The following is a 14,216-nucleotide window of genomic DNA, read 5'->3' as shown; positions in this document are numbered from 1 at the left end:
AAAAATATGTACAAATACAAGACAGTCTTCAGTCTTCTTCACGAGCCTCATTGATGCTTCCCTCAATCATTATTAACATTGTGAGAGTTGCCAATGGGGCTTATAAAATAGACAACATATCTAACTCTTCATTAAGTGGAAGAGCAATAGGAGCCTCTTCTGATTCCCCCTGTGGATAAAATTTATGTCACACAGGCCCTTCTTAGTGACCCCAAAAAGTAGCTTCTAGCTAGCAAGAAGAATTATAATTAAGTGTTTTTAAGATGGGGGGCTTTGCTAGCAAGAGGAGGAACAATTTAAGTGAGAAAGTAGATGTTGGTGGGTTGAGAGAAATGGTGAGGAATATTCAAGAGGAAATGAGTGGGATGGTGTGTGAGAGGAAGAAAGAGAGTGCAGCATATGAGAGGGACATGATGGTGTTTGCATTCAAGGAGGCTGAGTGGAAGCAAGAGAAGAAGAAGATGAGGGAGGAGGTGAAGATGTTGAGGAAGATGGTGGACGAGAAGGAGAAGAGAATTAGAGGGATTGAGGATGCAGGGGTAGTTTTGGAAGCTGGGAATAATAAGAGTGGTGGGGAGGAGTGGGAAGTGTTGTTGGCTGAGCAAATGAGGGAGGAGAGAGCAAGAAGAGATGAGACTGTGGAGAAGTGGAAGCAGCTTTATCTGGCTATTAAGATGGAGCTTGATGAACTCATTCAGAGAACACATTGTGGTATGTAAATCTCTCTCTCTCTCTCTCTCTCTCTCTCTCTATGATGCAATTTTCATGTTTGAATTATATTCTGATGATGACCGACATCAGGATTTAGCAGTAGGTGCATGGTTCTCAATTTCTTTCTTCATCTGAAAGTGATTGATTTTTTCTGTTCTCATCACAAGCAAAAACGCATAAAAAGCAGAATTTCCCACATGTTCATTTTAACTGCAAGTATATTTAATAATTTGGAATTGATGAAAAATGGAATGGCTTGATTCCCATGTATAGTTAACCAGATCTAATCTTCATAGATAATGTTTTGTCTTTCCAATCTTCCCACATGTTCATTTAAATTACATGTTCTTATAAATTCAAGCTCCCTCATATGACAAGCAATTTGGTCTGGTTGAATTTCAGTATGTTTAGTATGAACATATATATATATATAATATGTGTGTGTGTGTGTGTATTGATATGATGGAGCAATGGCATTTACTGTAGAAAATGGGCTGTACTGGAGAGCAGAGGAGGAAGACACTGTGGAAGAGCTAAAGAGAGACATCAAAACCAAAGAAGAAATGATTGCAGGCCTAAAATCCAGAATAGTTTCTATGGAGCATGAACAATACAAGAAGGAACGAGAGATTGACATACTAAGGCAAAGCTTAAGAATCATGAGCAGCAAGAAGACACTGCAGGTCACTAAGAATGTTTCTCGAGATTCACAGCCAGTGAATGTGAAACAGGCTAGAAAATTGTAATATAATTTTATTATCACTACACTGACAGTTTAGTCCCTACTGTGTATGAAGTATGATATCCAAAGCATGAGGTGCAGTGGAACAAGTTAAAGATTAAAATAATTTGGCACAACTTGTACGCAATTACTTTTAGAGCTTATAGCTACAGTGATTTTGCTGAGAACATTTACCTCGTACTTGGGCGAAGTTCGAGGCTCCCCTCTTCCTTTGGCCTCGTTTGAATTATTGCTAAGAAGCTGCTAATACATGTGATGTATGGATCCTAATCGTTATTAACCAAGAAAAATACAAAGTCTTCCCAGAACCAGCCATAAGAGTAAGGGCAATCCAGCTGAGGGTACATACATGGGCTACAACCTGGTGAAATTATACAATAATAGACGATGAATTCTATACGTGGGCTCCGCCTAAGGAGCGTCAGAGATGAATAATTTTTCAACAGGACCACAGCCTTAGTGGTGTCTTATCTTCTGTTTTTGACACGTGTGTGTCTTATCTCCCTTGTGCCTAAAACTATAGGCTCTCATGAAACAAGGATAACACTATTTTGCCATTTTTGATCAATAATACTAAGACACATGTGATAACACTTTCACGATTCTTTGATCACACAGTGGTTCTAATATAGTTGTATGGTATGCTATGTTATGAACATTATTTTTCATTGTGGAGCTACCACTGTTAAGATATGAGCCAATAATGTATATTAAGATAACCCCCTTCTTCTTCGCACATGCTCGCATGCACGTACATCTTGCATGCGTAGACGGCAAATAAAATGTGCATACATACCTCTTACAACTAGGGCTGGGCATTTGGATCCGAAACCCGGCCAACCCGTCCAAACCAAACCGATGGGTTGGGTTGGTTTGTTTGTTTTTTTTTTTTTTTTTGTCATCGGTTTGAACCCAAACCAAACCGAAATATATGGTTCGGTGTATAGTTTGCAATATTCAAACCCACGGTTTAACCAAACCAAACCGAAGATATTAAAAAATATTATATATAATATTATTATAAGAAATATATATATAATACATAGTTTCAATATTTTCTTTTTCTTCTCTCTCGATCTCTCCGTTTGTCTTGTCTTCATCAGTCTCTCTCTCTCTATTTTTGTTTTCTCATTCTTCTTATATATGCTTCACGCTCTCTCCCCGTCTCCCTCTTCTTCTTCTCTCTCCTTTCTTTTTCTCTTCTTCTTCTTCTTTTTCTCCATCTCTCCCTATTTTTTTTATTCTTCTTCTCTCCATTGCTTTTATTTCCTCTCTCTCTCTCTCTCTCTCTCTCTCTCAGAAAGCTAAAAAACCGAAACCGAACCAAACCAAACCACCAAGTCCGGTTAACTTAAGTGGTCAGTTTTCATCAATTATGGTTTGGTTTCGGTTTTCAAAATAGCCAAACCGAAGCCTACGATTCGGTTTCAGGTTGAGCCCAAAACCAAACCAACCCAAACCGAGCCCAGTCCTACTTACAACTAAGGCTTAGTATAATGGAGATAACTGTTCATATCTTGACAGCAAAAGCCACCCTCTGCCTATATTCTTAAACTCGCTTGAAGGTTTTAAAACCAAGTATAATGAATATAACTGATGATATATGTCTACAGCGAATCTTCGTCTCTCTGTTCTTGTATTTGTTTCTTTATTTATGCGGTACCGCTGTGTTTGAGAAATTTCCTTCCCTCCTCTGCAATGTGGGTGTCAATCCTGGCACTAGACCTTTTTTCATTCGAAAACTAAGCTTGGTATTGCAGTGTCAAACCAAGAAAGGTGGTGTGTGCACGTAAAAGGGTATGAGCTTTGTTTAGAGAGAGACAAGACGGAGACAGAGAAATTGAGAGTGACATGGGCAACATAAAAAAGTTTAAAGAAATCTAATCTAGACCATGGTTATGAAAATTGTTTGTGGGAATAGACTTGTGATATTTGTAGAAAACTATACAAACTTTGAGTTACAAATGGCTGCTGATGTTGTTCCATTTCATAAAAATCCTGTATACAATATACAATTTGGAGAAATATATGGCACCTGACTGATGGAGGTATGTTGCGGGCACAATGCCTAGAAGCATTGGCAATTAAGAACGTTCAAAGGCATGTTTAAGTCCTGTTGGATGCCATTCTCAGCTAATTTTTATGTTTTTTTGTTCATCTGACACTGCCCTTGCTGCTGCAACTTGGTAATTCGATCTCACATTCTGGAAAGAAGAAAAACAGGTTAACAACTTACAATAAGATAAGGAGACATTACAACAAATAGTAACTTACAACTCATGGAATTAACAACTAACAATGAGATGAGGAGACATTACAACTCTTGGAAATAATATAAAGGGAATTAAAATAGCCCCTACTTCCCTCAAATACCAAATTGAACCACCAAAATATGACAAATTAACAAATAACATCTATAAGTTCGACTCATGAATGTACCTCTAGCAATGTGATGTAGTAAAAATCCTCCATGTGCTGCATAAGTGCAGTCCCATCTCTAATTGAACTGAATATATTTATTTCAGTCTCTAATATTTTCTCGATAAGCTCCATCTCACCCTTCATCTGCAGGACAAAATCACCCTTAGTCAAACTTCTGATAAAAAAACCAGAAAAGCTTCATCTGGAGACAAACTTTAACTCATTAAGAATGATTTTTTGAACAGTGGGAAGATTGTTAAAGAAAAACACACTGGAGCAGGCATTCAAAAGATATCTTAACATCAAATTGAATCCTACTTGACAAGGATGGTCGTGAAAAGGAGACCTAAAAACTAGACGATTTAGATCATGACTCATGACAGCATCTTGTGGGATGGGTTACAATGTAATACATAATTTTCCTAAAATAAGGACATCTTTATTAGAGAATTATTACATATACTCCTGGTGAGATGAGATACAGCGAGGATGCAATCAACATAGCAACTTTTTAAAATTGTTTTCATTGGTTTATCTGTAAGAAGAAAATCGTTATATGCAGCTGGGGCATTAGTCACATCATGAACATAACAAAGATAATTCATTTTAATTTCTTGGGATCTTATGACTGATTCTTTCCTGATCTTGTTTGGAATCTGGTTTTACAAATAGTAAAGCGGGACATAGCTTCAGTTTCACTTCTGCCTCATTGCACCCAACAGTGGTTGCATCCCAAGATATAAATGCTAGAGAAAGGCTCAAGAAGAACTGATCAGACTTCTCTATAAATATGTTCTCTCTCTCTCTCTCTCTCTCTCTCTCTCTCTCTCTCTCTCTACTATATTAAAACATGTCAGCAGGCATCGAAATTGAAAACACTGATATAGATATGTGGACATATGAATGTGATATTAGACATCCATAAGCAAACATAATACCAAAAGAAAAAGATTAAATGAGGCAAAACGTACAAATTCACTGATAATCGCATCTGGTGTGTACTCCCCAATCACATCACCCTGGTAACCATCTCCGGAAAGCTCAATATTGTCCTGGATAGAGTCATTAGCTCAGCTTTAAGTAAAAATGTACTATATTTTGTATCAGTCTTTGTATTCATTCAGCAAGGATTTCAATGTGTTATAAATCACATAAATTGAACTTTGTCCAGCATTGCATCTGAAGTATTGAAGAGATATGGAATAGGAATTCAAATTGTTGATGCCTTGTGATATGAATTAATCAGTTCAGTCATGCAGCTTGGCAGGGAGTTTAGATCATCCCCTGCCATGCATTTACTGGGGAAGGAACTTAAATGACTCTGAAGCATGTCAAACCTCAAAGAGAAAAGGATTTTTACCATGGAAAATGCCAATAAACCTGTACTTAAGGATACCCTAATTGGCGCAACTTTGTTACTGTACATATACACTGGGGGAAGACATTTTGGGTATAAGAGAAAGAAGAGTGCTTTCTGACCATAAAAACAATTTCACACTGCTTTCACTTTAAGATGACGAGTAGACTTTGAATTGAAGCAAATAAAGACAATTCGGCCATTCTAAAATGTGATAATTATATATATATATATATATATATATATATATACACATAAACACACACACACACATATATATGTATATGTATATATATCTGCTACGCCAACAAGTTTTAGAGGATCATATTAATTAGCTAGAAGGACAACATTTACACTGTCCATAAAATATAAATTTAGATAGCATATACCATGTCCATCTATCAAGAAATTAAAAAGCCTGAATTAGGTTTCACACAGTCAGAAGTTTAATTCGAGAATTGACAGTGAACTACCCACCAAGGCATTTCTTAGGTCTCCTGTTGCTAGGTAAACAGGTTGAGCTACATGACAGTAACCCATCAAGCGGGGGACTGTTGGTATAATGTCTCTGTGGTTTACAACTCTCCAGCTATCTTTGACTTTCTGCAGAGGTAAGTTTTGCATGTTGCATAAATATTCACCAAACAAATACACGTGACATCCAACATATAAACTTTCACATATTTAATAATTATTTCAACTTCATGAGGAAAATTTGAATATCACAGTGGATCTGACTTCAACATACCTGTAAATTTAAGTCTAAAGAGTTCCATATTTACTATCATAAAACTCTAACATGTATATATACATATATAATATACTGGTAAATATTTAGATAGATAGTGAGAGAACGAGTGAGTGGAGGAGTATTCTAATGAGTAAATTCCTTTATTGTAACACAATCCTAGATTTGAAAATTATTTTCTGCAAGACTCTAACAAGATTAGCAGCTACAGTGTAGACCAGAAATTAGCCTGTTGTAAAAAACAATGAATTGTTCCAACCAAGATGACTGCAGCAGAAACAATAATGAAGCCATAGAAAAGAAAGATGAGAGGGTAATCACCCAACACTCAAATGAAGAATTAAAAGCCAAGCGATGGACAACAACTAAAGAATTACTATTAAAAATCTTACCTCATTATAAACTTCGGCAAATTTTTTGTTACCGACCCTAGGAGATCCGAAGTTATACATGGTCACAGAAATCACTCCGCGCCTAATACACATAGAAAATTCAATGTACATTATCAAAGCATTTGTTGCAACCATAAGGATGATAGGTTTATGTTATGTTGCTAACATCTCAGGATATTCAACTCATAAAGTAATATGTCAGGGTGGTTGTCTATCAAAGCATTTCTAGGTTTTATTTTTCTTTTGGTCAATAACTTCTACACCAAAAGGCTTCAAAGGTGAAATAGCATGGGTGAAAAGAAACACTATTTACAGTCATAATGAGAAGATTGGATTAGTACAAGTTAAAATCAAAGCCCAACATAACCTATGGTTAACAATTTGCCTGTGCACGAATACGCATTCTTTCACGTGCAAACTTACTATGCTACGATAAAGAAGAATAATAAATTCACTGAGTAGAATATATGAACTCACTTTGCTAATTGACTTGATGAAAGTTCAAGAGCTAGGAGGGTAGATAATGCACCACCTAGACTATGACCAGTAACATAAACATGCCATTTGTGCAGCGGCTCAGCAAGATCATCACTGTTACAGAAAACCACTTAATTTTTGCTTTGACAACTGAAAAATCAAATTCCATGATGCAAATGCAAAATGGACACCAAAAGGAGAGAACCCATACTTTGAAAATCGCAAAGAATAAATGGACATCAAAATAAATAAATAATTAACATCTGGTTTAGTCTAAAGGTTCTAAGATTTTATCGTTGAAAGGACTTCAGTGCGCATATATAAAGGATGCAAGTTATGTAAGTGAACCACAAGCCTAATGTATTTAACTGAAGCAAACTGATTCTGAAATATTCTTTTAGATAATACCTGTCCTCTGCTGCTTGACTTGTATATGGTTAGGACAGTAGCTACATGCTCAGAAAATAAGATAAAAAGATTAAAAAAATCAAAACTTACATATAACCAATTGCCAATTTCATGAGAGAGATGATCCTGATCCTGACAGAATCATATGCACTTAAGAAACCACTGTGAACCTGAAATAACTTGATCACCGTCAATAAATACATAAAGATTGGATTTTGTCAATAATCTGTTCATCTCATCCATGAATGAATTGTTTTTACTTACTTGAACTTCTTCCTTGAAGTCTCCACCTATCCTTTCAGGATTTAGCCTAAAGAGGTATAGAATCCAACATTACAAAGTATAATACTTAATTAATGGGCATATCTGAAATTGTGGAATATTAATTTAGACAAATCAATCAACAACTATTGAGAAACTTAATGCATATGAGATCGTTTAAAACCTCAACTGATTGGCAACCCAGATAAAGGACCATGACGTCAGTCTCATGCATAAATTAAACAAAATTGTCTTAAAGTTATTCATGTAATAGTTAAATACAAGCTATCAGTAGCATAACAGCAAGTGTTGCTAGCCCCAACCTTTAATTTATTGTCTTCTACTCTTAAGATCTGTGGTTTGAATCCAAATCAACTTTCAAACCATACTTTTCTGTCAGAGAATAACTACCAAGTTTTCTTCAACCACAACTAGTTCAAAGGTTTGCCAGTCAAACCAATGTCGCACAGTCTAACTTCCAAGTGGGTTATTAAACATAAAATGGATCCTGTACTAATCCGGATGACTTCCTGTACTAATCCGAACTTGAAACCAGATCATTCAATGTCTCAACTGGCTGGTCCAGTCTGGACACTTATTACATGCATTATGACTCCAAAGAAAATTAGGAAGAAAGATCACAAATCACTAATGTCGATCAAATAAACAAGTTATAACTTGATAAGTATAAAGATGTTACCCAGCAGGAGCTAGCATTAAATCTGTTCGCAAGTCCTTCCATCTTGCCTGCAAAAATTAGAGTAGAGGTATTTTGAGCTGGAAGATACATACCTGAACTCCATATTTGAACAAAAACAATATATAACCTACCTGTTCTGTTCCCCTGAAAGCGATAACTAATCTTTTCCGGGAAGAATCACACCAAATTGCCACCTGCAGCTTCCTATAATTTAGTCATCCACAATAATATTCTCACAATTAATTGACAGCCTTTTGCCACATATAAGGTTTTATGATTATTCAGATTTTAGAGATGAACTATAACTAGAAAAAAAAGTTCCTCAGTCCTCTCAAAAGATTAAAATCATACCTGCGTGTCTGTCGTCGCATTGTCTAAGAAACATAGTTTCTCAAATTCAGACTTTATAAAACTTGGATGCCCCATAGAAGTAGCAAGCATCGCCCAAGCCTCCATGGCACTTTCTGCAGTAGAAAAGAGTTCTTTCATCTCCTCAGCTCCCTGGGAGCTAGCAAGCTTCTCGTTGATGGGATATGTCAAGGCATCATCTTCTACATTGCTAGTATCCTCTTCTTTAATTTTGCTCCTTCCAGCAAGATTTGCTTCCTTGTTTGATTGAGATACTGCTGCAGTTAGAACCATTAATGTTCCTAAAACAGAATCAGTTTGCCTTACTAGGTCCCTTGTCGCTTCCTTAATATCTGGAAGTGAAGACTGAATCATGCTAACAGAAAGTGGGCCACTTATTTTATCATTATCAACATCTACCCCTTCTGGAGTCGCAAGCCCTGAGTCAATATAAGATGCTTCTGCTATCTTTCGTGACTGCAAACCAACTTTGTTTAATAAATCAAACCCATCCCACTTCAGTTTCTCTGGAATTGGGAGACCAAATTTCTCAACAACATTTTGATTAATTTCATTGGCAAAGTTCCTCCAAAAATTCTTATCTGATTGCCTTTCCTCACCAAGTTGTTTCAGGGGTTCAGGGGCATAACCATTCTCCACACCACCATTATCTGCATTGGAATCATCTGAATTGCTCCCTTCTTTGAAGCCTGTATTATTTAAAGAACCTTCTGCTATACCCTCCATCTGGGAAGGCACATCTGACACATCAGCAGAATTATTAGATTTCCTAGTGCCTTCTGTGTTATTCTCATCACTACTTGAAATTAGATTCTTCAAAAGGTAGGCATTATTGAATGACTTTAACTGCCCAAAAGCATATTCCACAAATTCACGTGCTTGCACAGTGTCAGAGCCAGCAAACATTTTTAGAGCAGGCTCAAAACCAGTTTTACGGAGAAAGTCAGAAACAAAGGGGACCCTCCTCCACCACATTTTTCCCTCGTCAATTTCATCAAAACTTTTATATTTGACCTGAAAGCTCAACACTAGCAGTTATAACTCAAACAGAACACTACTTCAAAAGAGAAAATCAGTGTGAACATATATAATATTGCAGGGCCCAGTCCACAGACCATCACAGCAAATATAAACTTAGATGCTTAAGATTAACAATAGAATTAAAGTATCAGTAGTTGAAATAACAAAACTTCATACGAAAGAAGTTCCCAATTGAACCACACATAAACAATTTACAAAACTTTTATTACAAGCAGAGAACTATTAGCAGATAAATAAAAAGGACCATACAGGCTATAGCATAAAAGAAAACAAGAAGATTAAGCATCAATTTAAGTCACTGAAAGAACTGACAACTTGTAAGCATCCCTCTGTATAAGGAGAATGTAAAACACCCAAAATTCTGGTGATTTCTTTTAAATTTTTTTTTTTTTTTTAATAATAAAATTTTTCCTTTTTTTCTCTGAAAGGAAAAAGGCTACTCAAGGTTGCATTTCCTGAGAATCAAACGTTAAGAAAATGTACAAGGGAAAGGGCACCCAAATGAAGGCATTCCAAGAAATAGAACAGTCTCTTTCCTTCCCAGAAATCCTGCAACACATCTGAGATCTTTTGGCAAGAAAAAGACTTGAAGTGAATGGAACTTTCTCATGGTGACTTGTATTGGCATATACGCATACAAGACGAGCTATAGTAGGTTTATACAGAACACATAGTAATTTTTTGTTATACATGAGATCCCAAATTGTAAGGTGTATTCTCACAACAACAGGAGACAATGCAACACTCTGGAACCATCTACCTATACCAAAATTACATTTCACCAGGAAAACGTACCTCGAGGTGTAACTTTCCACCACCTCCCATTCCTTCCAATTCCACCAGTACATCATGCGAATTTCCTAGAAAAATACACATATGTTAATCATTTTGAAAAGTAAAATTATACAGCCTCACTAACAATAATTGATTTGATTTTTACCATCACAAAGGCCTTCCAGACTGATGCCTGCATTCCCCATTCGTTTATGAGGAGTTACTAGGTTGGCATCCCAAGCTGCTACCTAAAAATTGATGCCAGATATTAGGAACTTAGAAGCTATGACGCAACTTGAAAATAACACTAACAATAATTGGATAATTAACATATCATTTTATAACATTAGAAGTTGACATCTCTTCCCTCTGAAAGTATTCTTAGGCAATACAAGATCAATATGATTATTACAATAGCAAGAATAAGAACAACAATGCTGAATGCAGATAACTAAGTACAACATATGGTTCTTCATTCATAGGCTGGGAAAACAGAAAGCTATAAATGACCAATTAATTCTTCAGAACGTTTATTTTTTTCTCATTCTTAATCATGCTCATAAGGTCAGATGATAACAGGTCTGCATTCCGGGTAACAGGAAACTTTGGAGAACAGGATATGATTGACATCTTAAAAAGGGAGCTAACATGCCAAGAATGTAGCAGTACTTATGAAAGGAACTTAATCTTCAAGAGTAAAAAGTTAAAAACATCAGTAATATTGTAGATAACTGGCCCTGGAAAGAGGAGATATCCATTCACAAACAGTTATTAGAAACAAGATAATTATTTCCCTTCACATACAGAGAGATGAAAACATTTTGTTGCAGAATGACTGCAGTCAATTTTAAGGAAGGGGTCTTTTCAATTTTTCAAATTTTTTTTTTCTGCAACTGTTTCCTGATTTTCAACACAGAAAACTGAAGAACATAAATGAAATTATAGGCAAGAGCTTTCTGTATGGGAAGTAAAAGAGTACAGATAATGTAAGAATACATGTTGACCTGCAGATTTATGGTCGGAGGCTGCTTGATATTGAAACTGAAGTTCTCGTTCCATGTTGGCTCTTTCGTCCTGCAGCCATTACATTATTTGTAAATAAAATCAAGCTTATGAGTTGAATTAAGGCAAATGTCCATGAAATTTGTGGATCCACTGAAATTTTTATGATGATATGTTTACGTTATCTGTCATGAAGGCAACATGCAATACGTTTTAGATATCTCACATATTTAAGTTTCTATGATACTTTTCCTACATAAAGAGGCAGTCAGAAACAAAAGATTCATTATCAGCAAACAGAAATTAATCAACTAATAAGAAAGTTTTCCAACTCTACCAATTCTAACAAGCACTAACTAATATACAAGTGTGTGAAAAACATAACTAACCATAAAAATAAAGTTAAACTTTGCATAGAATGAGAAGATGACAACAAAAAGAATTATGACACATATACAGATTGAAGAGCTATAAATTGTGTGTGTATATATACAGAGTCCACTCCTCTACTGTTCGACTGGACACTATGAGCGCCACTTGTGCTTGTCAATTGATCAGCAAGCACGGCCAATCAGTTGACACTTCATTTAACGCAAAATGTGCCTTTTTAGGGCTTAGAATTAGGTTTTAACTCTCGAGTTTTGGGTGTTGCTACACCTTAGAAGAGATCCAAGTAAATTTGTCATTTCAAGTGAAACAAGAGCAAGATCATTATATTAAAATCTAAAGCATCACAGAAGTCTTTAAGCAAGCTTTGTTAGTGAACCATAAAGATAATCATTCTCTTTAATCTGTGGAAGGGGATCAAAGATTTAAAATTACATATGAAAGTAAAGTCGCAAACCTTACCCCCATTTAACCTTGCTTTTGACAACTTGACCATCTAATTGCATGACCACATATGGATCACTTGTTCCCTAAAAGCACATCAAATGTCAAATAAAAAAGCAAAAACTAAAAGGAAAAAAAGAAACAAATAAGAAATGTGAATTACATGTATAAAAGAATACAGAAGCCTACAGTAGTAATTAATCACTGTAATCCGTAATACAGAAAAGGTTGAAATGAATAACCAACCCATGGATCCATGGCAGGTAAGTTGAGACCCTTTTTCAGTTTAACTGACAATTCGCCATCATAGATCTCACGTACAAATGACCTGCGTACACAAAAAGCATTTTGTAACTGGTCATAAAGTTACAAATTTATCAGCTTTTTAGTAACTTTTCCCTAGAAACATGAATCAGTATAACTGTATAACTAAATGCATACAACTAAAAATAAGAAGTATCTGATAAGGAACTGAATGCATACTCTGAAAGATACAGTGTCTTACAATCTGCAGCATCAACTTCTCGCCTCCCAATATTATCCTAAACCACAAAAAAAAAAAAATCCAACAAAAATCAAATTAATTTGAAACTAAAACGCTTAAAGTAATCCACCATCAGGATCCCAAAAAAGCTTAGTTTTCACACACTTCCTCGGTAACTAAACAAAGCTTCAGGAACCAAATACCAGTCAAGTTCACAGCTAAATTTCTTTCCTTTTCCTCAATTTTTTAAGAAAGCAAACAATTCAATATGACCCTAAAGAAAACAAAAAGGAATTTCAGTTGAGAAACATTTACAGGAGGGCTGATATAGGCCTCGAATGCAAAACCGGCAAGAACCACGGCCAAATTGATATCAAAAGGAGGCCTTTCATTTCCTTCCTCAGCAGAAACCTTCTCAACCTCAGAACCAGCTCTGCATAAGCAGCAAAGCGAGTAAATTCCATCTCTCCCCTTCCCATTTCCTCTAAAAGTTACCCTAACTTTCCCGGAAAATGAGATGGGAAAGCGCAGTGAAAGCTTGGGGTTTTGGAGGCTGTGGAGCTTTGGGGAGAGAGAGGAGACACAACGGTGGAATTGAAAATTGTAATGACGGGTTTGCAGAGAAGCCATGGCTGAGTTACAGTGTGGAACAAAGTGGCAGATGTGTAATTTGGTGGAGAAGGGGAGGAGATTTTTGTAGAGGTGGAGTGGTGGAGTGGCGTATGGTATCTCCCTGTTCCATGCAAGTGGAGAGGAAGCAATGAGAAGAAACTAGCAGCTATGAGAAGAAACTAGCCTTAGCGGGTAGTGTCGTTACGCTTTTACAGTTATGCCTGTCATAATCGAGTTTTTTCTGTTATTTTTCAAATTCAAAAAATAAAAATATTTTTTTATTATAAAATAACAAGGAATGATCATAAATAAAATCAAAATTGTACAACATTGGGCAGCTTATAGATCTCTTTGATTACGGATTTTTACATGGAATCACAAATTTTTTTGGAAAATACGCGGCTTTGTCCCCGGTTTCAATGTTTTATTCAACAATGCCTTTGTTTAGAAATTCATTCAAAAATACCCTCTATAAAATTGGCATTGAAATGACGCCCCATTTTTTTATCCTTATTTTTTGTCATGTGAAATTGGTCTCTTCTCTCTCTCTCTCTCTAAATTTTGCTTCTTCTTTTTTTCGCTGCTTCTTCTTCTCAGCTCAGCTCTTTTTGAAATGACACCCCAAATTGCTTTTTTCTTTGCTTCTTCTTTATCCCTGCTATGCTCTATATGAGATGAAACCCCAATTTTGTATCTCCTCCCTTTCATTGATACTCAGCCCTAATTCTCAATATTCTTCTTTTCAGGAGTCCAAAGACCCATCTTCCTCATCCATACCACTAACCACCACCAACAGGTTTGGCAAACCCAATTTGTGATATTTGTTCTGGAAATGGTGAATTGGCATTGATGAACTTTAAATTTTTATTTGAAACAGAACCATTTA

The 14,216-nt window shown here is 36.0% G+C and overlaps 2 protein-coding genes across 6 annotated transcripts; one reads left to right on the top strand and one right to left on the bottom strand.

Moving 5' to 3' along the window:
- On the top strand, positions 1–1,620 carry LOC103323816 (golgin family A protein). Of its 2 annotated transcripts, none has more exons than XM_089045820.1 (2): positions 1–711; positions 1,180–1,620. In XM_089045820.1, the coding sequence occupies exons 1-2, from the start codon at positions 264–266 to the stop codon at positions 1,455–1,457; spliced, it is 726 nt and encodes a 241-aa protein (XP_088901946.1). In that variant the 5' UTR covers positions 1–263; the 3' UTR covers positions 1,458–1,620. The 2 variants fall into 2 exon arrangements, with proteins under 2 accessions (XP_088901946.1, XP_008224058.2); XM_008225836.2 differs by having other exon boundaries at positions 14–711; positions 1,198–1,620.
- A 1,729-nt stretch (positions 1,621–3,349) lies between these two features.
- On the bottom strand, positions 3,350–13,508 carry LOC103323815 (putative triglyceride lipase). 4 transcript variants are annotated; one of them, XM_008225834.3, is made up of 18 exons: positions 13,034–13,508; positions 12,718–12,776; positions 12,481–12,562; positions 12,253–12,320; positions 11,406–11,475; positions 10,568–10,649; positions 10,423–10,487; positions 8,569–9,600; positions 8,349–8,411; positions 8,218–8,264; positions 7,521–7,566; positions 7,347–7,426; positions 6,849–6,962; positions 6,372–6,453; positions 5,709–5,834; positions 4,846–4,926; positions 3,893–4,018; positions 3,350–3,657 (listed from the first exon to the last, which is right to left on the bottom strand). In XM_008225834.3, the coding sequence occupies exons 1-18, from the start codon at positions 13,346–13,348 to the stop codon at positions 3,583–3,585; spliced, it is 2,613 nt and encodes an 870-aa protein (XP_008224056.3). In that variant the 5' UTR covers positions 13,349–13,508; the 3' UTR covers positions 3,350–3,582. The 4 variants fall into 4 exon arrangements, with proteins under 4 accessions (XP_008224056.3, XP_088901944.1, XP_088901945.1 ...); XM_089045818.1 differs by having other exon boundaries at positions 12,481–12,588; positions 13,034–13,100; XM_089045819.1 differs by lacking the exons at positions 12,718–12,776; positions 13,034–13,508 and having other exon boundaries at positions 12,424–12,503.
- Between the last annotated feature and the right edge of the window lie 708 nt (positions 13,509–14,216).

This window comes from Prunus mume, linkage group LG2 (genome assembly GCF_029339155.1).
Source record: "Prunus mume cultivar Tortuosa linkage group LG2, ASM2933915v1, whole genome shotgun sequence".
Classification (NCBI taxonomy): Eukaryota; Viridiplantae; Streptophyta; class Magnoliopsida; order Rosales; family Rosaceae; genus Prunus; species Prunus mume.
This window is presented reverse-complemented; position numbering and strand designations above follow the sequence as displayed.

Bases quoted from the DNA above. Each gene is read 5' to 3' on its own strand.
- LOC103323816 (XM_089045820.1), top strand. From the start codon at position 264: ATGGGGGGCTTTGCTAGCAAGAGGAGGAACAATTTAAGTGAGAAAGTA. The intron at 712-1,179 runs GTATGTAAATCT...GATATGATGGAG, and splicing joins CATTCAGAGAACACATTGTG to CAATGGCATTTACTGTAGAA.
- LOC103323815 (XM_008225834.3), bottom strand. From the start codon at position 13,348: ATGGCTTCTCTGCAAACCCGTCATTACAATTTTCAATTCCACCGTTGT. The intron at 12,777-13,033 runs GTAAATGTTTCT...TTTGTGGTTTAG, and splicing joins AGGCCTATATCAGCCCTCCT to GATAATATTGGGAGGCGAGA. The intron at 5,835-6,371 runs GTAAGATTTTTA...TTACCTCTGCAG, and splicing joins TTGCCGAAGTTTATAATGAG to AAAGTCAAAGATAGCTGGAG.